Source organism: Thunnus maccoyii, chromosome 7, assembly GCF_910596095.1.
Source record: "Thunnus maccoyii chromosome 7, fThuMac1.1, whole genome shotgun sequence".
Lineage (NCBI taxonomy): Eukaryota > Metazoa > Chordata > Actinopteri > Scombriformes > Scombridae > Thunnus > Thunnus maccoyii.
This window is the reverse complement of record NC_056539.1, coordinates 13853602-13878995: the sequence shown is the minus strand read 5'-3', so window position 1 is coordinate 13878995 and position 25394 is coordinate 13853602. Positions and strand designations below refer to the sequence as shown.

The following is a 25394-nucleotide window of genomic DNA, read 5'->3' as shown; positions in this document are numbered from 1 at the left end:
AACTACTAGTGGCTCCACTAAGAGGGAATTTTATTTTTTCCAAGCTTAGAAAAAAACATCACATCAGTCAACCAGATTGAAAAGGAGACTGGTTTTGGAGATTTCAAAGATAGTAATAGCGTTCTTCTTGTTAAGAGTGTTGTAAAGGCAATTATATATCTCCATTTCGGGCTGTGTATTGCAAGGGCTCTGATGGCACACCAAATATGGCTAGCAGTGGGCATGGTTGTAGTGGTGTATGCAAGACAGTAGATCACGTATAAAACACTTAAGATCAGAATCGTTGCATTAGATGTGCTTAGGGTTCACCACAACAGTCACATTTTGGATCAGACTCAGGATATATTTCAGCCAATGTGGCTTTACTAAGGTGGACTCTATGTTCCACTTTAAACTGGATTAAACTGAGCCGTGCACATGATGATGATAACTCCCTTCTGACCGTCTTTCCACCAATCATCTGTCAACTCCATCCTCAATTCTTCCCATTTAGACTTAACTCTGTGTATTTTGTCCTCAGTCAAACTCATAATATCTGCATAAATATTTGAAATTCAGCCATATCTAATTGGAGACAGCAAAAGAAGTTTTTCCCACTTTAGATCATTAGGGAGATGTGGGAAAGAATCAAATGTTTCTTATTATAAACTGATGGATTTGGAGGTACATGAAAAAAGTATTGTGGGATAGACTGAAGACTGAATTTAGCAAAAGAGAGAAAAAAATATGAAATATAATGAGATTTTTAAAGGGATGTTTTGGATTTTTTTTAAGTGGGGTTGCATTAGGTAGTTATCCATAATCAGTGTTTTTGATTTCGAATATTTTCACCGCTTTACCTTGCCATCAGGCAGCCCTTTCCTGTAGCACTACATTTTCTCAACCGCAGAACTTCTTTATTCCTACACATGCTATGCACTGTATTACACCACAGATCAGCTGTGTGGGTCAGGAAGTGCTGCTGCGGCGTAGGAATACAGAAGTTCTGCGTTTTTTTTGTAGAGAGAATATTAAATTCCCATTGTAAAGCAGTCCTTTTTTTGAGAAGTTGTGGGAATGGATCTGATTGCCTATCAAGCGTAGTCAGTAAGGTCTGTGAGAAGTCACGAATTAAATATCAAACTGAAATGGTGCATGAGCAGAAATTATTATGGCCAGATATTCTACTGATAAAAACAGAGCTGAGAAAGTATCTGTTAAAAAAAAAAAAAAATCTGTACAAGGAAATGCTTGGTGGTGCTGCACTGGTGTGAATAAAAAGAGGAGCTTTTAGATAATGGATTCCATGATTCCATGATCTCCAAGGTTCAATGCACCCATTATTCTCCATAAACACTGACAAAGACTTGGACATTTTCGATGAAGTTACTTTTTTAGGATTGGAACGATCCAGTAATGGATTAAAAACAAAGTTTAGATCCCCTCCAAAAATAAGTTTAAAGCTGGAAGACAAGAAATCTGATAATGAATTCAGTACTGTCCCAGTTGGGATCATAAACATTAACAAATAAAACAGGAGTTTGAAATAAGGTTCTTTCTCAGTGATTTGTCTTCCGTTAAGGATTCTGATTTTTATATCTGAGGCTGTAAATTGAATTCTATTATTGATCAATATTGCTACACCTCTAGCTTTTATGTACAATTTTGAGTGGAAGATTTGGCTTATCCGAGGCTTATGTAGTCTCTTTTGAACCTCAATTTTTAAATGGGTTTCCTGCAAAAATGTAAAATCTGCTTTTAAGGTTTTAATATGAGTGAACACATGAGTTTAAGTGGACTGTTCAGTCCACTTAAATTCTAGCTAAACATCCTAACAGAGCAATCTGGCCTGTTTCTTGTGTTATCTTGACACATGCACTTATAAAACACTTATAAAACACATAAAAAAAACTCCTCCGATATCCTTATCAAGTTTAGAAAAGAAATAATCCTGACGAGTCTGACATGAATTAGAGGACAAAACTACTGAAATAATGTACCTATAAAGTAATGAACAAAACCAAAATATACACATAAAAAAGAGGAAAAAAACTTAGTCCTAAAGTCCTAAGTTCCCTCGAACAAACATGGGGAACTACAGGTGACAAGTGTCATACCACTGGTGCATTCTCCTCTCTTCTACTGAGAAGCTGGTCCTCTGTTTCAGAATATATGAAAATTCTTTCAAGATATCAGAAATAATCATTAGCATACATGTATATATGTACGTATAGTGCTCTTTGTGCTTTATTGAGTGTTTTGCCGATTAACTGTCTACAATGTCTGAATTACAACTGAAAGTCTGCATAAGTTAATAAAGAATAAAGTAATGCTGCTGGCACCTCAATCTGCATTTAAACCACAACAATGTACCTGAGGGAAAAAAGAAAAAAAAACATCACAATGTAACTTTGATTTCAATGTCCATTTGTACAATTTGGCACAAAGATAGTCTAAGTCACATAATGCACAGACATAATCTCTTATACTCCTTCACTTCTGATGTGTGTCATTATAAGTCACTCACCCCAATGACCGTTGTAAAAAACTTGAGCCTCGTCAGGAGTGTCAAAGAAAAAGACTTGATTATCCACGTGTACCTGAAGCTGAGCAGGGTGAAGCAGGCTCATGTTGTTAAACACTGCATATCTTCTGGCAAGGCTTGTGCTGAGGTCAGGGAAGAGCAGAATCTTGTGACTGCAGAAAGTCATGTCCTGGCGTCTTTTGATCATCACAAGTTCTTTCTGCTGGTAATAGTGGAACTGGGCGATAAACGCTCTAGGTCCTCTGTTACTCCCTTCATCCACGGTCGCTCTGCCAAGTCAATGTTCCTTGTCCAGTAAAAGTGGCAGCGAGAAAAAGTCTGCACCAAACACTTCGGTGAAAAAAGTGGTCATAAATTTCACCGGGTCTGATCCTTCCATAATCTCAGGGATTCCCACTATCCTCACATTTGAATGACAAGATTGGTTTTCCAGTTCATCCACTTTATCCAAAAGCCTCTTATTCTGCGATTTCAGTGATCTGCAACAGGACTGCAGTTCAATGAGCTTGTCACTGTGGTCGGAGAGTGACGTTTCCATCTTTGTAATGCTCAGGCTTTGCACATTGATGGTTGATTTGATGGATTCCAATGTCTTGTTAACCAGGGTTAGAGCGATGTCCAGCAGGTGGAAACTGTTGAGGTGAGGTCATTGTGAATTGCCGCCCAAAGGTTTTCCAAGTCATTAGAAAGTAGTGGGTCCGAGCATACTTTATAAGAAGTAGCTCTGAATTGGCTTGGTGAACCATAGCAGGATGGTTAGCTTGGTTTTGGCTAGCTTCATCATCATTAGCTTGGGAGCTGGCATGTTCATTCAGCTTGCACCTCTTTTTAGCAGGCATGGTTGAGAAAATTTATGTTGCACTGGCAACAGTTTAAGACTCAGATTAAGCATGAATGATGTTTACCAGAGCAAGAAAGAATGTAAAATATATTAGTTTACAGAGTCACCTTCACTTGTGTAAGTGCCACTCCATCTTTTTCTGTCTGTTTTGTGAGCAGGACTTCCACATTCACATTATTTCTCATTTGCTTTTTAGTTTGGCAGGGAAGTTGGAAAAAATGTATCATTGAACATGTAAGAAGCTATCTTGATTAGGAAGAATCATATGTGTCACATTTGTGGAATGTCACTTAATCACCTGCAGTGATTTCTGTGGTAACACTGGGACGATCATAGAAAATTGATCCAATTATTAACTATTATCATCTTATAGGAATAATTACTGTGGCCCTGATGTATTAACTGTGAACGCGAAAAACATTAGTCATAACCTAATGTCAGAATGTTCTGTTTTACCAGTCTGCTCAAATTATCTTGACATTAACTATGTTTTCCATCAGGCTTTTTAATGATTAACGTCAACTGAAATTTCACTAGTGGTTGTTGTTTTGTGAATGGTAATGGTTGACCTCTGGCTATGAAAATACTCAGCCCCTAAAAGGGCCGAGAGGAACTTGTCCAATTATCGTGGGTATAATCAAGTCTGGAGAAGCACGTTTCGTGCAGACCTCGAGAGCAGTGTTGAAGAATTCCAAACCCTGGAGGCCAAAACAAATATGCCTCTGAGCCATTTGTAAAGCTAACCAAGGCAATAAAGTTTTCAATAGGTGATTAAAGGGGATGGACTGTACACATTAATTTTGAGGGCGGGGGGTATAGAACTGGGTTCTTGGAGCTGATACCGCCATTAGTTTCTCAAGAATGAGCGGTGGAAGTTAGTGAAGGCAGGGAAACTATATTTGGGTGTTTGTCATATCGGCTATGTAGTGATTTAAATAGACTTTATAGTCAGTTCCTCGGGTCACCAAGAAACTCTTCAGCCGTGTTGTGCTGTGTGAGTGTGTATGCTAGTGTTTGGACCCACTGCAGCTGTGTTCACTTTATAATCTCACTGCGGGTAGGCTACATCACAGTGGTGGACTGGAGAATGTATGAAATCAAATGCCTGTTAAAGATGACATGCCTGTGCCAGGTGTTCCTGCATGTCATATCTACAGATTGGATGTGTGTGTCACTGTTCATGTTGTTTACAGTACTGTATATTGACCTATAGTAAGGCTATATAAGCCCGGATGTTAAACGGCTGCTAACGATTACATGCTTCAGACAGGTGTTGTGCAGGACGAAGCAATTGCGACAGCTGTAAACAACCATCAGGGATTGGGTCACTGTAATGTAATGGGCTCCTACACAGCCGGGGATTTAGCTGTGTGTTCTAGACTGAAAAACAGTCCAGCCTGGAATTGCAGGTCTCAACAAATCCCCCCATTAGTAGGATATGGGAGATTTACAGCAGGGGACCCCATAAATGCATGGTGTGATTCTGGATGGAAAGGGGTCCCCTACCTCCAGCCCAGAAGATAGTGCTTTTTAGCTGTTAGTTTTGTTTTGCATCAGAGTGTCCAGTTTCCAAACCAGAGTGCTTGGTACTGTTACAGGAAAAAAAAAAACACATCATATGACCATATGTTGAGTTGAAATCTTTTGAACCTTTCAGCTCCCTTGACTTTGAGCTTAGACACTCAACAGAGAGCAAGACAGTTTTAACAGGGCAAGGGAACACTTGTTTATGTAGGGAACCACCGCTGTATTGTCTGTCCTGATCAGATCATGCTGGCCTGTCAGAACGGGATGAAAGTGCTCCAGCAGGTTGATGTGAAGCTTGCATTGTACCGACATCCAGACCCCTCTCATTGCCACATGTCATATCAGCAGAAATGTTCGTTTTGTGCCAATGCTGATATTTCATTTTAAAGCCATTATCAGCTGATACCGATGACGTGCCGCTATTGTCGTGCATCCCTATCAGGAACACTTGCTGTGGTCAACTGAGAAACATTTAACGCACCCAAACTGGGGGCTACAACCTGAGGCAACAAAAGTACATTTATGTGCATGGGGGGGTTGTGCTTGGGAGACTGTGTTATAGGAGTGCAATGCCTTATGGGACTGGACCCCTGAACAGAACATGGAGGACACCTCTTGGGCGACAACAGCTGCGGGGCAGCAGTGTCTCCCTGCTGCTGGAGCCCCTCTCCGCTCAGTCCCAGAGCTAGGAGGAGTATGGTTTCTTCCTCCTAGGCGCTGAACCCCACTGGAGGACCTCTTGCTCCAAGCTGAGTGGTGTGGACTTTGACCGGGTGGTTGCAGCTTTAGGCAATATTCAGACCAAATCAGGCAGTGTGGCGAATTCACCAGTCCCCCCCATTCATTTGAATGAGGGTAGTGGGTTTTGGCTGCGGGCATTTTGGCCACAGCGGCACTGCACTGGACTGTGGCTGGAAAGTTGAGCCAGAGTCAACTTTTGGAGAAATGCAACCCAATGTCACTGCAGCTGAAGGCTGAGGTGGCCAATCACAGCCAGAGATCAGACTGATCAGAGCTGTAAACTCTGCTATGAGGGAGTACAAAGATGTTGCTAGGATGAGGGGAGGACATTTATCTTCGTTTGATAACGTTAAAAGTAAAGTTAGACTTTGCTGTCTGCTTCCCAACTCATTTTAAAAAAGACGAGAAAAAGAGAGAGAGAGCAGCTGTGGTCTAGCGAGCTGGATGAATGAAGAGAGGGAGCGCTGGTAGTGAGAAAACCAGTGAATCAGATCAATAAAAGGTTAATTTCTGATTTTTTCACAGCAGTTTAGTTCTAGAGCACAAATAAACATGCCCACATCCCCACACACCTCCGCTCGACCCTGCGGCGGTGGGTTGCACCGTCTGATTTGGTCTGAATATGGCCTTACCGGCTGGGTGCCCAAACTCGCTGGTGGGGGTTCGGGGGGGTGGTGGCATCACAGGCTTGTGAGCGCTCATGGGAAGCTTGGGTTTCACATCACTTCTGGGAATGATGATGTGCAGAGCTTCTGTCTGCTTCTTACTTAGCTCAAACTTCACTTGAATATTGTTGAGTGAGTGCCCAAATCTCAGCAGATACTGACTCATCCAAATAAATGGCTGTGTCCCTATCCAGAACATCTGAGTGAGTCAGACACAGGCACTCTCTGAGGGCTCCGGCTCAAACTTGGCTAACCCCTTAACATGTCCTTTTAGTCAGCCCAGATACCAGTAGGGACTTTGACCAAAAGTTCAGACTCAGACAAAGCTGTGTCCCTCAACTCAGAGAGGAGGGGGTCATGCCGTGTGACGGTTGTCTTTCCCAGCATTTTCTCCACAAATGTGACCCACCTCTCCAGGGTTGAGCGTTAGAGCTGGCAACAAAACGCACAGGGCTTGGACTCAGTCAACGTACTCCTGCAAGGACAGAAGACTTCTTCTTTACCTGTTTAGGCTTGGTACGCAGGCACGAGACACAAGGCTTGTGGACAAAACAAATTCAAAATTAGCGCTCCGCGCATAGCCATACTCACCAACTAAGGCAGTGGTGGCTAACACCAACAGGGGCTGTTAAGCTAACTTCGAGCTGGCAGTCGCCTACTGAAGAAACAGAGCTAACTAGCTGTAGCTTGCTAGCCTGACTCAGCAGAGGTGTTCTTTGTGAGGTAAAGAGTGTAAGAACTGAGGTCTGACCGTGGTGACGGATGTATGTGCAGGCAGGGCCTCACATATGTCACCACAGATCATCTGCCTTAAAGGTGTGAATAGAGGTTTCTTCAGTCAGGCCACGTGTGGGCATGATATCCCATACTATATGTGTTGTACTGAGTGAATCGACTGAAAGGAACTCAGTTGTTTCATCAAATTGACTATTAATTGAAAATGCAAGGCATTTTTGCTCACATGTGTCCAAAAAGTGAGTTGCAACACAAAATAACACAGGTTGACAGTAATTTCACCTTTGGAATATAGGCCACAGTCCTTGGTGTTTATGACCCTCAGTAAATCCAGGAAACATTTTCACTCCAACTTGTTAAATGAAGTCCCACCTATTTGGATAGGTTGATGGTTCATCAGACACTTCCCCCCGGAGATACCCTTCGTATGCTGAATGGAAAGAGCAGTCCCTCACCAGCAGTGTGACAGTCAGGCATGCTGGGATCTGTTGGCTTCTAACTGGACTGTCAACTCAAGCTTTTTTTCTCTCTCTTCACCTGTATTCATCCTTTGAAAAGTTGTTGAGCAGGCGTTCTCCCTCTCAGCAATACCCTGCAGCATATTCATACAGTTACACACATTCACACCCAGCACTACTCAGTATACGATACGATACAATAAACTTTATTGTCCCGCTCTGGGAAATTTGTCTTGGACTCTGTAGCTGCACCATGAATGCCTTGACGGCCACAATGACACAAACAATACAAACTCAGCTATACCAACACCAACAATTACATAACATGACAATATTGCGCATAACCTGTAACATAACATAACGCATACATATTGCCATATTGCACACATCCCATAACGTAATACATACATACACCTCATAAAAAAAATCATGCTAAAAGATCACCGTGATAAAAGCACTGTAAAAATTATTAAAAATTATTGCACAAACTTCGGCCTCAAGCAGCATTGTTAAGAAATGTAATGGAGGTTGGAACAAATGAATTCTTAAAACGGTTGAGTTTGCAGTGAGGGACTCTGTATCGTCTGCCCGAGGGTAGGAGGTCATACTCTGAATGAAGGATATGTTTACTATCCTCTGGGCTTGCCTAAAAACAGTTTGTTGGTAAATGGACTACAGGGTCTGGGTGGCGCTTTTTCCAATTACCTTCATGGCCGTGTACCAGACGAGCAAGTTTAGTTTTTAGTTTTGCCGTGAGTTTGCCATACCAGGATGACATCCCATATCTGACTAAACTCTCTAGCATTGCCTGGCAGAATAAAAACATGATGCTTTTGTCCAACCCATATACTCTTAGTCTGTGTAGAAAATGCAATCTCTGCTGTAGACGAGAACACAAGCTTTCAACATGCACAGACCAACTAAGTGTCATCTAAGTGAACTCCAAGATATTTATATGAGCTGACTTGGTCAATGGGTGAGTCGTGTATGACAACAGGACTATGGTCCCCTACAGATTTTGGGTCTAAGACCAACTCTTTAGTTTTTATTGACATTCAGAGTGAGGTGGTGAGCATCACACCATTGCACAAAGTTTTCAATTTCAGAAAAATTGACTGAGGTGCTGGAATCTTTGTGCAATAGACTGAGGATGGCGATATTGTCAGAAAACTTAAAAACAAAGTTCCCTGGGTGGCTGTTTGTACAGTCATTAGTATAGAGTGTAAAAAGGACCAGGGAGCTCACACAACCCTGTGGAGCACCTGTGCTGATTGATTTGCATTCTGAGAGGGTGTTATTGACTCTCACCTGCTGACTTCAATTAGTTAGTTAGTTAAAAGTATATAAATAAAATCCGTGCATATGCTTTTGGGCATTCCAAGTGCTTGACAGTGAAGTGGGTGATGCTGTTGATGGCATCATCAGTACCTCTCCCCTGCCTATAAGCAAACTGGTATGGATCAAGTGCCAAGTTGACCTCTGCCTTAAGCACAGATAACATGTATTTCTCAAAACTTTTCATTACAATTGAAGTCAGGGCCACAGGTCTGAAATCATTATTATCAGGTGGACGTGGTTTTTTAGCTACAGGAACTATGGTGGATTTTTTCCACAGAGCAGGAACAGTGTGTGAGTCCACAGACCGCTGGAAGATGGGGCACCAAGCTGGAGTAAGCTCGTCTGCACATGCCTTTAAGAGCAGTGCAGAAATGCCATCCAGGCCAGTGGATTTTTTAGTGCACACATGTTTGAAAATAGACTGAATCTTGAGTGGATCAATTATAATCCTACTGCTAACATCAGTTGAGATAGTTCCCATGACATTATTAGATTGCACAGTGAAGTCATGGTTTTCAAACCTGAGAAAAAAGTCATTTAGTTCATTTGCCTCGCCCAGATCGTTTCTTGGTGGTGTTCATATTTGTAATAGCTTTCATAGAGTGCCACAGCTTTTTTGAATCCATTGACATATAAGTGTTACCAACAGCTGTGTGTGGCTGGTCATTGTGTGGTTCTCCTGGAGCAGCTGGGGGGCATGTGCCCCACTCATGGGTACAGTTGGGCATTTCTCACTGACTTTTCCCATCAGCACTTTAACAGTTTGAGTTTGAACTTGTGTCAGTCTTCGACCCTCTCCCATTCAAGCGATGTTCATTGAGAAATGCCACTCTGCCATTTTTCCCCCTTGCCCCACATTTTCCTCCTCAGCCCTTCAATGTGAAGTTCCCCCACTCTCCACTCCCTGGTAACTGCTTACTTGCGGCGTTCCCAGGCTCAGGCTAGTGGCACGGCTCCCAGATCAGGGCTGGGAGACAGAGGGGTTTCTCAGGAGACGAAACACAAATACAGGGATCCAAATAACTTAATCACCAGCGGGGCTATTAGGCCCAGGATCTTAGGGGCTTACCCCAGGGAGGGTGTTTGTGTTTGGAGTAGGGCGGTAGAAGGGTAGCTGGGGGCTGGATGGACAATGAAGGTGTTTGGCTAAATGCAACCATGAGTTGTGTTAATTTGCGATGGGTCATGTTAACATATGTGCTATTTGGTTTGAGCATTTAGATTTCAGTTTTCACTCAACCAACCTTGAGTGGAAGGAATCTTGCTGCTCATTCTTACTGTGAACAAGCTTTAAACTGCTCTTACTTAATTATTTATTCATTAATTTGTTTGTTTTTATATACATATAGTAATTTATATGTTTATGCTTAGTTTTGATTTGTAAGAAAATCTTGCATAAACACATCTCCTGAATTTAAACAGAAAAATGCTGAATATCGTTTATTTATTTACAGTTGAACTTGAGTGTGTATGGCTCTAATTACAGTAATTAAGACCAACTACAGCTGAACTTGTTTTTTAAAGTCCAGACATAGCATGTATAGTGCCTCAGTGTTAATGTGTGTCTGATGGGAACTAATTTCTCAAAGAGTGACACGCTACATAAACACATCCTTCTTCACTTGTAGAACAAAGGCATTGCAAGTGACCCCTGGACCTCTCAGAGGATGCTGGTGTAAATATTTCCAAGTAGAAGCGTGATCATGTGCACTTAAGGGCTCTCCATGAGTCGTTGCAGAAGTGTCATTAACCTTGTAAAAAACATCTCGAACGTGTCTCTTTATTATTCTGTCACTTTAGTACACTCGGGCATCAGCAGCTGAGGTGTTCTCCCAGTGATAATAACAAAGTCGATCCTTGCTTTTATGTCTGGTTCATGTACAGGTTCCCTAGCCACCCCTCCCCCCCTTCCCTAGTCACTTGTTTGGCTTCACAGAAAAAGATTGATCACATGAATGAAAAGCCATTTTAAAACCAAAATTCCCCTGAGAGCACAGATAAATATGATGTCACACTAGTGAGAGGAATCTGCGATCTACAGCCCAACAGGTGGCTCAGGCAGGCATTTCATTTTATTCTCACAATAACCGCCCCTTTTTTCTGTTTGGATAGGTGTCGAGCAGATACATCATGATGTGAAGAAAAGCGTGACTCGACATGAGTAATAACCGATGTCAAATGTTATTCTTCTGTCTGTTTCTGCCTGTCTTGCTTTCTCTCTTCAGTCAAAGTTGTCCCAGAGGCAGCAACGCATGATAAAGAACCGCGAGTCAGCATCCCTGTCTCGGAAAAAGAAGAAAGAATATCTGCTCTCGTTGGAAGCTCGCCTGAAAATGGCGTTGTCTGAGAATGAGGTGCTCAAGAGCGAGAACGGCAACCTCAAGAGACAGCTGGAAGGCCTGCTGAGTGAGGTGAGCTGTACTTCCATACAGTCTACAACACTCCACAAATCAGGGCTGCAAGACTGAACAAATGCTGAAATTTCCACAGCAAGTTTTGTGAAGAAGTTAACAAGGAAAGACAAATGAATTTTGCATTCATACATGATTTATATCCTTGATTTATAGTTTGTAATGTAACATGCTGGCCTCCTTTTTTCCTGCAGAATACAGTACTAAAGACAACGTCCCCCAAGAGAAGAGCTGTGTGTCTCATGGTGGTCTTGGTGTTCCTGGTGCTTAATGTTGGACCAATGAGGTAAGCATGTAACACTGCAAATGCCTTCAAGTGTCCTATACAATAATTTGATTAAGTGTCCAATGGTTGAAATTCAGTTCAAACCAAAAGAACACTGACAATGGCATATACTGTAGCTCAAGATACAAGTAGATTACTGGTAAGCGCAACATAACTTGGATGCATAAGATTTGGATTATGGAGGAAAACAAATGGGAAGCACCATGACTCACTGTGGGAATCACGCCTCATATAAAACATGACGCAAGGATGTTTATTGAAAACAGTGCAGGACATTTTCCATTGAGGCAATATGTTCACATCTCCAAAACCTTCATCCACTTTTAGTTTACAGAGTTAATTAAAACATTGGCCTAATATCAAAAGATACTTTAATCCAAAAAAAGGTAAGACTTTGCAGACATTCTATTGCATTAATTCATAATACACAAAGATATGAACCAGAACACCTGAATTTAGTAGTAATCTTTTGGTACAATCCAGAATAATGTAGTCCAGTAATGTCTAAAATGTCTTACCTGAGTAAAACTGATCTAATCTGTAAATAAACTGACAACTAATAGTTCATCCATGCAATATTGCTCTTGTGTGTTTGCTACATTCCTCTGATGTTGTTGCCAGAGTTTATAGGACTTTGTAACTAATGGGTGAAAAAGCTTCAAAACAGCCCTGCTGGGTTGGGAGTAAAGTCAACATTTAACACTTGCAAATGTAAAGAAAAAAAAAATTTCAGGCTATAAAAGTAGTATAAAACATCTGAATGTGACAGTTCTTATCTCGACTTGTGATATTAAGTCATAGAGTTATATGAGACGACACCAGGGAAAAATGAGCTTAGTTCCACCCAGCTAGCAGATGGAGGGATTGTCTTATTTCACAACTTCAAGCTCATAGTCCAACTCCAAATGAAATGTAACGGCAGACTCTCTGCTCTCATGTTATAAAAATGTTTGTTTTCACCTGGGAATTACTTTCTCCACAAGGATACAAGCATCTACTCAGACTTGTTGGCTTTTGATAATCTGCATGTGCTCTGTGCTGGGAATGTGCTCATTCAGTTGTGGGATCTGAAATTTGTTCTCTGTAGCTTAAACATGAATACGTTTCTTGGGACCCCTGAGTGAGTTTGCTTTTGTGACTTGAGTGGTATCCACTGTAGCTAAGATCTGTGTGTGTCTGTACCTGTGTCTGCATCTGTGTGTTTTGTGTTTGGGCTCCCCTTAGGAATGTGAAATATGCTTGCTTTTGAGGTCAGATCCCTTTGAAATGAAAATGCCACCCAGTGTAGTAATACCGTTGAAAGAGACTGTGTGTATTTTTGCTTGTGTGTGTGCCCCAGTGTGCTCTGGGTTCTGTGGTCTAGATCAGAGTTCAGATTCTGCCTCTGGCTAAAAACTCTCCTGTGCACAGGATGTGGGCCACATGGAATTCAGTTGTCATTTCAGTCCTGCGCCATGTTCTTCTTTTCAGTTTGTTTCCACCATCCGCCAAGTGTCCTGATTTTACCTCAGCTGTCTCTTTTGCTCACCTCACCTGTCTTGTGTTTCATCAGTCTGTTTCAGGGCGGCCCAGGCTCCAAGCTCGAGGTTGTGTCCATGCAGCACAGCGGCAGACACCTGTTGAGTTTCTCCCCAGAGGCAGAAACTGAGGTCGCGATGGGCCCCGAGGCCCTCGGCAGCGGCCCCTCTGAGATGGCAGACAGGTAATGAGCTCAACCCCCAGTATCTTTCACAACATTGTATTTACCCAGCATGTCAGTGGACCAGGATGCACCTGTGCCTGGGCTTAGTCTGAACTGGTACAGCTCATTACAGCACGTGTAAACATGCGCGCCAGTCGATAACCAACTCCGTCCAAACGTCTGCCTTTCGAAAGCCTTCAGGCCCCCGGCTAGTTGGCCAACAGTTGTGCTTTGATTAACAAGGTGGGAAATTGGGGTCAGGCCTTGTATGACATCCAACTTTATATAGCTAGTAACAGCTTATTTTTCTAAAGGGTTGTATGTTTTTCTTTCTTTTTTCTAAATGCAATAGAGGCCCACCAGCCTCATTTGTAAATTGCATAAATAACATTCTTGTTTGGTACATTACCTACACTCCCATGTCCTGAAAATGATGTTTTGCAAGGTGGTCAGAGTCTCCATGGCATTGCCAGCCTGTGTTGTGTCAGATCTCTGCAAAGGGTATATCATATGTTAATGCAAACCATTCATCTCTAGTATCAGGTTTCCTGGCAGCATTAAACCAACACAGGCAGGAAGGAACACATTAGCCTTTACAAAAGGGGTGACGGCACCAAATGCAGCAGTGAGGAGCATGATGGGGGAGATATGCAACCTAATCTTGGGGTCCCTCTGAACAGGAAGGTGTGTGTGCAGGAAGGTTAATATGGGCCCCTCAGCTAGAGTTATGATCAAGCCTCTGTGGTTTGACATGTTGTCTCGAGGAACCATTTCCAGAACATTTTAGAGACGAGAACGCGAGGCGTGGTCGATGTGTCAACTCAGATCAGGGAGGCCCAGGGGAGGGATTACGTCGGTGGCAGGCATTTTGGTAATAAGCCACCTGCAGGTGGGCACTGACTGTGGACAGCCTACATCAGCACCTCAAGCAACATAATCATTCACTTACAGAGAGATATAACAGAGGTAATTAAAGTCACTGTAACATCTGAAGAGGAAAGTCAAGTCATGCAATGCAGTGTGCTGCTCATCCATAATGTATGTTGGTTTGTAGATTTCGTCTGTCATTCTCTCACTAGATGGTTATGTTCAGTTCTCTGTTGTATGTTTATGATCATTCTGAGCAGGATTTATGGCGGCATGTGGATGGATTTTGTCAGAGTCTCCCCACTTCTCCTCTCAGTGCAAGTCAGCATTTTCATGCATACATTAAGCGACTGAAGCTCTGCCATCTCTGCACATGTTAGGCATCAAGAAATTCAATCAGTAAAATTCATTTGTAACCAATAAAATTCAATAGATAGATAATTGGCCCCACATTGATGCCAGCACTGGTTTCTTTTTGGCGCCCTGTTTCTTCCCATTGCCCAATTCACTCTGGGTGTTTCACCTCCATCAGAGGGCAAGCAGCCATGTTGGCTCTCATTTTGCATTCTCAACATGTGGAAAATATTTATAGCAGAATATATATGAATTTCTTACATGGATTTCTGAGTATCTGAACAGCCTTGTAAACTTAGCACTTTTTCTGCTTAACTCACACTGTCTGCTTTTTGCTTTTGTGTTGTAGCTCTGAGGATAAGGCCCTGATGGTGGTGAAGGATCCTATCTTTCTCAGACCACCTCCCCCATGCCAGCCTCCTGTTAACAGGACCAAGTGCATTGAGTAAGTAATGTTAAAATAAGACCACAAAACGGATCAAGTCTTGCCCCAAATTGAAAAAAATAGCCTTATATGCCTTTAAACACGTGTTAATTTTGATTGGCAGGTTGGCCCATGAGTTGAGGGGTTGGGTCCACCGTCATGAAGTGCAACAGACCAAGTCGAGGCGCATGAGTAACAGCAGTCACAAACCCACCAGGACCATTCTGGTAAGTCACACACAGCGAGTTTTGGAAAACAGGAAAACATATGTAATATGTGCAAGAATGTGCACAATATTCAGTATTGGCATTAAAACTTGCAACCTAAACTTCACTTGAGTTTTAGGCCATTACATTGCATTACAAACCAAAGCCTCTCTTTCACCACTGTTTCACCTCTCCTCACACCTTCCCCTTTTCTGCCTCTCATTTCTCTTTATTGGGCTGAGTTTAATCCGGCAGCCCCTGAGAAAGTAAACACAACACTTAGAGGGGGAGCTGTAGGATTAGTGCCCCCTGCTCTTTTTTCCATCGTTTTTTCAAAATCTGTCACAGTAAGTCCAATCCACCAAGACCTGCCTAGTTGGTATATGTCCATTCCTCATATAAGTGTAAACAGAAATGTAGATGTGTTTTATTTCTCACGTGTTGAGCTTTTTTATCACTACCTAACACACCTAACTACTAATATTTTAAGATAACACTCCAACGCCTGGTCACATTATATCACCATGATATCATAACTGTTTTATTGTATTTCTGCTCCTTTGATTGATATCCTTGTTTGAGGATTCATCATTTGACAACTGGTTGTTCCCCTAAGCTGTGAACAGGATAAATCCAACAGTTTATGTCTTGAGATTCATAAACTAGATGTGGTTTATCGGGCACAAGAAAGGCTTTAGACTGAAATGTGTGTGCTGATCTTAACCGTGTTCTAGCTGTTTTAAATTGACGGTCAGTTGTAATGTTTTGAATGGAGTCTGTATTTATGTTATACAACCTTGCCAACAGCTTATCCTGCTCTCTCTAATGGGTAGTTGATGTGGATATACACAGGATTACAGCAAATCCTCTCTCTTTCTTCCCTAACAGAAAACAGAGAATAAGGAGGCGGAGAGTGCCCAGATTGTGACGGTCCAATACACAGAAACTACTGAAGAAAAGTGAGTAAAGGCTTGATTCAATATATTTGTGTCAGATTCACAAAAAGTAAACCACATTTCAGGTATCTTTTTCTCTTACAGACAATTCCCATCTCTGCTTAAAGCTGGATTAAGCATTTTTTTACTGCTAGAGGGAAGAAAGTAGATCAAAACAAAATTCACAATAACAAGCCTGTGTACTGTATCAACTTTTCATATTTCGGACACTTGCTTAACATCAATTACACATCCTGCAGAAGGAAAATATTAAGGGAATCCCTCTTTGTTTTACTCAGATTAATAAAGTATTGCACTTGCCTTTTTGCAACTCCATCAGGTAAAGCTACTGTAGACTTAACACTGATATACTTAAAGTGTTATTTGACTGAAATGGGTCTTTAAATGGAAAAGTAACATTTCTTTTTCCCTTTTTTGGCATTTTTCCCCTTTTTACTTTTTACAATTTGACCGATTTATGATTATTTATGATGATTTATTATGATGATTTATGATTTTAACGGATGACACAAGCGCACTGTTTCAGAGGTTTGGCGGTCAAGAACTTTTTCTGCTGGACTGCTACTGCTGAATGTAGTCAGATCAGACAGATGGAGTCAATAGTTTTTTGGCCACCTGTATTTTTTTCTTTTCCCTGTCGCAAGTCTGGCTAGGAAACATCCAAATCTAAAGAAGAAAAGGGAAACATTTTAGCAGTTAACCTCTGACAGGCCACCGGTCCAAATTCAAGTATGATATTTTATAACCATGTCAGGCTGCAGCAGTAGAGTCTCTTTCCCCATTTCTCGATATTTTCATTTTCCATAAACTTCACATTTGTCTGCAATCCTGTTGTTTTTCATCAAAAGGAATCCTGGTAATGAGCTGCAGGTATACTACGCACCCCATCACACCTATAGTGACTTCTTTGATGAGCTCAATCGTCGTGGCGACACTTTCTACGTAGTGTCATTCCGCAGGGTAAGTTTCAACTTGTCTGGTGCATGACACTGATTTGACTGTGGCAGCTGGCTCAAACACAAAATCTGACACAGTGGTTAAAGGACCAGTGTGCAGGATTTAGTGGCATCTAGCAGTGAGGTTGCAGATTGCAACCAGCTGAATACCCCTCCCCCTCCCCTTCCAAGCGTGTAGGAAAGCAAAAAATGCAGAGCCAGTGTTTGGTTTATCCATTCTGGGCTACTATAGAAACACAGCGGTGCAACACGACGGCTGCTGTGGAAGGGGACATGCTCCCTATATAGATAATATGAAGGGCTCATTCTAAGCTAATGAAAACACAACGATTCTTATTTTCATGGGATTATACACTGGCTAAACATACTTATAAATATTATATTCCATTTCTGCCAAGTCCGTTCCGCTAGATGCTACTAAATTTTACACACTGGTCCTTTAAATTGATTACATAAAGTACAACTAGAAAACGATTTCAAGGGAAGTTTTCACAGCTCAACACAATTAACTTTCACTTAATTTTTATCTGTCATGATATTTCCTCATCCCAAACTTGCCATAAAAAGTGTAATTAGTTACAGAAAAACTAACTTCTGAGTCACCATAAATAATATGTAATAGGTTTGTTCCTCAACAGAAAGGTTTGGTTTGAGAGGAAAGTGTAGGGTGGGGGGAAGGGATGACGACTTCCAAGGGTGGAACTACCCGTTTCGAGTCTACTTTCCTTGGTCCATTTGCAATCATCAAGACCATATTTTAGATTTTTAGGCATGACCATATGTCACTGTTAATCTGCTTGGTCTTTATTCATTCGACCATTTTTCCCCATTTGAGACTCTGGACCTGTTTTTAATTTGTTCTCTTGATATGATTAATCCTGGACAGCATATTCAGAAAGAGTTCTTTGATTAGTTTGCAGTTATGTCTTTGAGTTCTGTCCTTTCTTCTTGTTGTTTTCTCGAGTGCTAACCAAACAAATTTGCTCCACTTTGAATTTCACCCATTAAATTATGTGCTTTCACTGTTACAGGAACTTGCAGCTTTATTTATTGTCACTGAACTGTGCCAAAAAACAGACTTTTACTTCCATATTTGTCTGAAAAGTAACAGTGAGAAATTACTAAGTTCGCTAACAAATATGGTAACTGTTCCAAAGGTGTGGATCATGTTCAGTTGGAACAGAAGAGTATTTCATATCCCACTCAGCACCTATAGTAGATACTCTGGACGATGTTAAACTCTTTAAATCCTCAGGATTACTCAATGGGGCAGGAGTTTTGAAGATATGCAGTCAAAGATCGAGACCCCCTGTCACCAAGCAAGTCACAAAGGTCTGGCTCTGAGTTGGCATGGTGACAACAGGCACAATGGCAACAATGGTGTAGCCGAGTTGAGGGCCTCTACAGGTCAAGTAGCTGTCCTTCAGTTTCTAGCAGCTTTGTGTTGTGTGAGAAGTGAGGGTGTTGTCCAAAGTGAGGGCGTTACAGTTCATCTAAAATAAAAGCAACATTAAACTTCGCAACTTAGAATGAAAAATGTAACAAAAAAGATTTGACTGTGGCTGTGTACTGTTGAAAGTACACTGCCATAAACGATGTACTGTTGAAAAACATTTTCTTGCAAGATTGTCAGAAATTTATTCTTGAATAACATCATGTAGGGAAGTAAGCGCTGATAATACTTTCCTCAAACTGAAATTGAACTTGTATTAAAAATAATCAAAAATAATCAATTCATTTAAATAATTTGCTGAAGTGGACTGGTCCTGGGTGTAATAAGAGGGAAAAGTCAGAATGAAAACACTGTAAGAAGCACTGAAAAAGGGACTCCCTGGGACATGCTGATTGCATGGATTATACTGGTTATTCAGTGTGACCCTTTTAATTCTTACAGACCTTTATTAGCTTTTCTCAGTCAGTTTATTTTGCTGTATTTTGTTTCCTGGGTTTCAGGGGGTGTGTGTCGGCAAAGAGGGTGTACTTTTGTTTTTCGTTTTTTTTTTTTTTTTGTTCCACTCAATATGATGTTATTACAAGACTGCCAAAACTCTGGATTAAATTTGGAATTTGTTTGGATTTTAAAGCCAATCACTAACAATTTTGACTTTTGTCCCTCTAGGCAAACATTTTTCATAGAATTCATCATGGTCTGTTCCTACCCTCTCCAGCAGTTGTGGTCACTCTCTTATGTTGTGCACTCCAAAATGGTCATGCTTAGGTCAAGGTTACTTTAAGCCCTCACCAGATACATTACCGCCTGTGGCTTTGTTTAAGTGTGAAATGAGGTGAGGTGATGGAAAACATAACTCTCAACAAGTTCAAAATTTGGAACTGCGCTTACTCTACCGTCATTTTTGTGGTCTTGCTTCACTTTTGGTGTTGTTTTAGCACCTGTGGCTTTATGTATTGTGCATTGAGGTGAGGTGGTGGAAACACTGGCAGCTTTCACTGTGGCCTGTATCCAATGAGGTTCAAGGAAAATTCACCTGTTGTCATGGCAGCTGCAGCTGTTATGTCAGCTCGACAAACTCGCTGGTCCCTTGATGATGAGCAGTAATGTGGTTGCTGTTTTCATACCTCCTGCTACCCTTCCAACACAGTCAAGGCACCCACTCAATTTTAGCATTTAATACTCCCCTTGGTGGCTTACAGTTTATCCTCAGTGCCTTACATTACCATGAGCATATGTCACACCAAACCCTTAATTCTGACACGCTACTAATTAAGATTACTTCCTAGCTGTTAGTGCAAAATTTAGGTTCATTTAGAAAGCCTTATTGGCAATATGGAGAACACATTCTTATTTAAATGTGATAAAATGATGATGGCAGAGTATGATACAAAGCCGCCCACATATTCCCTTTTTTTCTTTATACCCTCTTATTATTTAAGTCTTCTGACTACAGTGCTCCTTTCTATCTTCTCACTGTAATTCCTTTCACAACTTCAGACCAATACTCCCACCTCTCTTCACCTTAACACCCCTCATTTTTCATTTCACCCAGGCTGAGTTTTGCAAGTCAAGTGTAGTAAGTTACCTGTCAGTTTGCTCTTCTTAATGGTGCTTTTTGTCATGTATACCAGCAACTATTTTGTAAGTTTGTGTACAGTAAAACCTCTCAAACAATCCTGATATTTGCTTGTAGTTGGATACATTTATTTTCTTGCAAAGTGAGAGAAAATAGGATCTTCTGATGTACCATCTCATTCTTAAATTACATGAAGTCATATCTGAATTTTGTCCGTTGATTCCATAGACTGTAAAAAGTAATGGGGATAGCCACCGTGATGTCACCCATTAGACTCCCGTTTTGAAGCCTAGAGTTTGCATTTTGATTTTCACAATCTTGGATTGGAGCCAGAAGTGACCATATTGGGACGAGAGGGTGGAGCTGACCCTAATGCAAGCTGCTAGCTTGGTTAGCACGGTGCATTTACAGTCTGTGATAATGCTAATGCTAATTTTTGCAGCAAAAACCAGCCTTAAAATGATAAAAACAAAATCTACTTGTATCCAACTCTTCAGAGGGTCTTTTAGTACAATCAAATGCTGAACTTTTGAAGACTTTTTTTAGACAACCAAAATGTTGCAATAAACGTTCATGAACTGAAAACACAACGAAATAGTGATGGCTACAGCTATGTCTATACCCTGTGAATTTGGGGTTATGTCATTGTTACGTTACCTAACCAACATTATCGCCATAGTAGCAACTTCCTTGTGACAGCACCCACCTGTCATTCAAAGCAGCCACACCCTTAATTATGCATAACTTTAAGCCTTAATAAAATTTAAATGTGTGAGTTATATAAAAATTCACTCCTTGTACATTTGTCATGAACAAGGAAATTAGCTATACTAAAACCTTTTTTTGTACTAGGCTCTAAACATATTTATTTCTGCTGTAAAGTTTGGCATTTTAACATGGAGGTCTATGGGCATTGACTTGCTTTTGGAGCCAGCCTCAAGTGGCCATTCGAGGAACTGCAGTTTTTGGCACTTCTGCGTTGGCTTCATTTTTCAGCCCCGGAGGTTGCCGCTTGGTCGATTCATAATGTCTCCAATTATTTCTAACAGCACTTGGCTCATGTGTTTTCCATTCATTGGTTGTGGTATGTGGGCTTACTGAGATGCTTTGTTTTACCGGTTTGGTTCTTCTGTTGTGATGTTGCCCCAAAAAGTGCAATAGATGCATTCCGTAGTTTTCAGAAAATGTAAGATTTCATTCAGCAATCTTAGAACTACTTCAGTTTAATAATTGAACTCATACTCTTTGAATCACTAATTGGAGACACAGCTCAACATCGCCATTACTTTGTGTGTGAGTAACGTGTATTTGCACATTAGCATTCCACTCCACCACAAATCCTTCTGAGAGGATGTGCTCAAATTAAAACCTTTCTTCTCATTGTCTAATGAGTTGCACAAAAGCTATTATCAATAGCTGCTTTAACTGAAGTACCTCACTGGTTAAAGCCATTTGATCTCAAACCGCTAGTGGATTAACAAGAACATTAAGTTCTTCAAAATGGCCTAAGGTGAAGACATTGAAATAAGAACAGTTTTAACTATTTAGATGATCAGGTGAGGCATGAAAAAAGTGCGCAGTTTGAAGAATTTTGTAACAAGAGAGGCTTTCATGGAATTGATTGCCTTATGTTGGGACATTTTTAACCTCCCAAGATGACCCTTGCATCTAACTATGCAAGAAGGACTCTCTAGCTATCTGTATGTATGTCCTTCGCATATCTCAAGAACTGGTCATCCAATTGACTTCACACTTGGCGGATGTATTGCTGAGAGCCCAAGGATGTGCGGTGTCAAACTTGGTGCAATTTGGACACGTGACACATTTAATATTGATAAACTCTGAATAAACAAGCGAACAGCAAGCCACTCAGCTCTGTGTACACCGTCACATGACAGCTGGGTCAGGTCTCTGGTGCCATGCAATTGCAGCACGAAGCGTCTCTCCTGCCGGCTGCTGACAGTGCTGTCTGCTGAAGAGTCGATCACACTGGACAGTAGAGGAGGAGACATAGAGATGCTGGTACACGTCTGTTTAAACAGGAGTTTATCCAACTTTGCTGCATTTAACACCAGAGCTGAGAGCGCCAGAGTCAGAAACACAGTCTCTCTGCGTTGTGCTGCCCTCTGTTTCCATCATCTCTCTCTGTTTCCATCACAGTTATGTATTTAGATCATTTTAGAGATAAGACTGTAAAAGTTTGCAGTCTGTGTATGTGCATGTTGTCAAGCACATCTGAGGGGATAATGTCAGTAAATTTTAGTAAAATACAGACTTTGCTGTATTGCATGCACTGACTTGGATTGTTAATAGTTGTCAGCAGGGCTTCAGCTCAGAGCTACAAACTTTGCTCCATATCTTGATCAACAAAAGCACAAAGCCAGCTATTTTATATGCTTCCAAGTGAGTTGTATTTTCCTCTTGATGACCTTCTTCCTTTGTTTTTAGGATCATCTTCTCCTTCCTGCCACCAACCACAATAAAGGAAGTCGTCCCAAGATGTCTTTGGTGTTGCCAGCCATGAACGTTAACGGTAAGAAACAACTGCAGCACAGGCACAACAGTGGGGGAGTTTGGTCACTTGACACAATGTAACAGATGAAAGACAAGCTGGGAGCAGATTCAGAAACACGTCTCCCCACAGGAATGCATTACTTAATACACTCGTAAGGAAAAACTGCTATGACCAAAATAGAACACTTTTGCCTTTTAAGCCTATTGAGGTGATACCGATCCTTTTTCCTTTTTGTTGATTTTTCATTTTTCAAAATCTACTTTTTTGAGTTTGTGCAGCTTGTTTAACTTAAATGAAAGTTTGTTTTCTAGGTTTGCCTTGCCAAAAACTTTCTCTGATATCTAATGTCTTGTTAGTTGAAGGTCTTTGTGACCTTACTTCCTTCCTCAGAGCCATTTGCTATGTCCTTCAGCCTCTGATTATACTCTCAGTTGAATTTAGCAACGCTGCAGCATGTCTGCACAGCCACCGACCAAACCACACACAGACAACAACATTTAAAAAATTGTTTTTCAATGTTGTCATCTCCTTTTGGCATTGTTTTTTCAGATTTTGTGCTGGAAACAATGAAGCAGAGGTCTAGCCAGAAAAATGTATTTTAGAGGGACTACTATAAAAAATATATTTAAAATAATATAATATTGTCAAAGCTGAAGTGCGGGACATTTGTTTCCCCCTTCTGGCAGTGAGAGCAATTACAAAAACACTGTTGGCACATGCTTACATCATAGGCTCCACCATAGCCTACTCCGTCGCTACTGTTGCGACTGTAAAACGGTGGATAAATTGTTTTAAGCGTCACACAACCCCCGCGAAATGACTTGATTCACTATCAGAATTTGATCCATTCAGTTCAGTAACATTTGGAAAGTAAAGAAGAGCTGCACGATTAAATTATTTTATCCCTATTCAAGTTAGCAAAGAGCTAACTGGAAGTTAGCCAGATAGGCCGGCGAATGTTTCTAGTGCACATGCTCTGCCCATAGAGCATGTGCAGTATGCATTCATCTGGCCAGCGCGGGAATGTCAAACTCAACACCAGCTTAAAAACTGTGGTATACTGTGAAATACAGAGAAATTTAAATATTTATAAAAATTCCTGTGTTATCCCAAAAACCTTGTGTGACTGCATCATTCATAACCACATTCATTGCTTGAATTGCTGACTTAACGTCCATCTACACAATAGTTTTTATTAACAAGCAGTGTTAGTTTGTGCAAAACACCCCCAAAAAGCCTGTATTTACCCTTCTGGTAAATACTGGAAAAAGATGGCATTCACACTGCTTGTAGTGTCATTATGTGTCTTTTTCAGCCTGCTAAATGTGAGTTTGTGAGTGAGTTACATGACGTGTTTAACTACGATGTCATCACTTTTGTTACCTGAGACATATAGGATTTTTGAGTTTTAGAGCAGTCAGCAGTGCATCACTTAGTCCATGAACCCTGGTGAAACCGACAAACCATTCATTATCATTGTTGTGTATGATGGTTTTATGCTAGTGGTGAAAAAGTAAAATACTTATCCAGCAAATACAGGTCAGATTATAGAGCAGGGACATGTCTGATTTTGGCTGATTCATTCCTTCTTTGAGAGTAAACTTGCTGTCCACAGCTTGTCAGTGTGGTTGGCACTCAGACTGCACTTTGTTGTGGTGTGAGGGGTGGTTTCCACCAGCCTGTTTGAAAAGCAATCACCCGTTTATTTGACCGCCTGCCCTCAAAAATAAACGCACACAAAACATTTTAAAACTGGTGTACCGAGGTAAAGCGTCAGTATCTTAACACTCGACTGCTATGTGGCGCACTTGTTGCCAAATTATTTTCAATGAATCATTAAAGTGTGCACATTGTTGATTTCCATGAGCATATCAAAACTTTTCTCCGTGGCTCTCAGATCTGCTGGATAATCAATACAGTATTTCAAAGTCTGTTTATCCAAGATTTGAGTGGAAGGTTGTCTTCTATGTCCAAATACTGCAGAGTTCATTATGAGGTGGCTTCATTTTCACCAAGCCTGCAGGACAGTGAACTGAATGAAACCTGCTCAAGAGGGACTGTTTATGTACGGTGTGAGCAATTAGGAAGTCTGCCTGTTGTTGTTGGCTGTTTAACTGGCATTTTTATCACAGATCTTCTCGTTTCTCTGTTATCTTGCTGTCTGTCTGTGAAAAAAGACCAGCGGAAGATTTGATTAGTGTTTCGACCAGCTCTGAGAGGAGTGAGTCAGTGGAATATGAGTCTCTTACTCAGTAGGGAAGACATGGCCATTGGGAAATAACTCTTTTTTTTTTTTCTTTTTTTGGAGGGGCGAGGGGGGTGTTTTGAGATGAAGATTGATGAAGGTAAACATTGTTCTTGGTTGGTCTTGTCAAGGAGGAATGTTAAGGTCTGTGCCGGTCAGATGACCCATTGAAATAGCAGTAAATAGTGAAATCCAAGACCTCCTTTTCAGCTAATTGTTGAAATGGACAAACAAAGGTGGCATTCAGGGAGAGATATTGGGTCTGGAACGATTCCCGTAGGCTCAAGAAAAGGGTCTTCAATTTGCACGATCTGCCATGTATGCCTACAAAATCAAAACAGTGTGTTCTTCTGTGCTTGTACCCCAAGTCCTCTCCTGTGTGTCTCGGACATTAGTGTGTTTGCATCTAATGCGTTGGCTGGATCTTAGAGAGAGAGAGAGGGCTAACACCAGTTTTATGTTAGCAGATGCATGCACAGAAGTTTCCGATTCAGTTGCCACAACTGCTCCTCTTGGTAGCTTCTCCTTGACCTGACAGCTCAGACTGCAGTTAGAAACCAAGGAATACAGAGGCTGACAAAGCAAAGGATTGCGCTTATTCTCTAGTAGCGCAACACCTGCATGGTCCTCCCTCC

General features: G+C 41.2%; 1 protein-coding gene across 1 annotated transcript in view; it reads left to right on the top strand.

The window, feature by feature from the left end:
- atf6 (activating transcription factor 6) overlaps window positions 1-25394 on the top strand; it is a 42139-nt gene that overhangs the window by 10763 nt on the left and 5982 nt on the right. The window contains exons 8-15 of the mRNA XM_042417183.1: window positions 11055-11240; window positions 11435-11526; window positions 13079-13228; window positions 14778-14873; window positions 14977-15079; window positions 15947-16017; window positions 16863-16974; window positions 22448-22532. Of these exons, the coding sequence (XP_042273117.1) occupies window positions 11055-11240; window positions 11435-11526; window positions 13079-13228; window positions 14778-14873; window positions 14977-15079; window positions 15947-16017; window positions 16863-16974; window positions 22448-22532 (895 nt within the window). The remainder of the gene's footprint in view (window positions 1-11054; window positions 11241-11434; window positions 11527-13078; window positions 13229-14777; window positions 14874-14976; window positions 15080-15946; window positions 16018-16862; window positions 16975-22447; window positions 22533-25394) is intronic.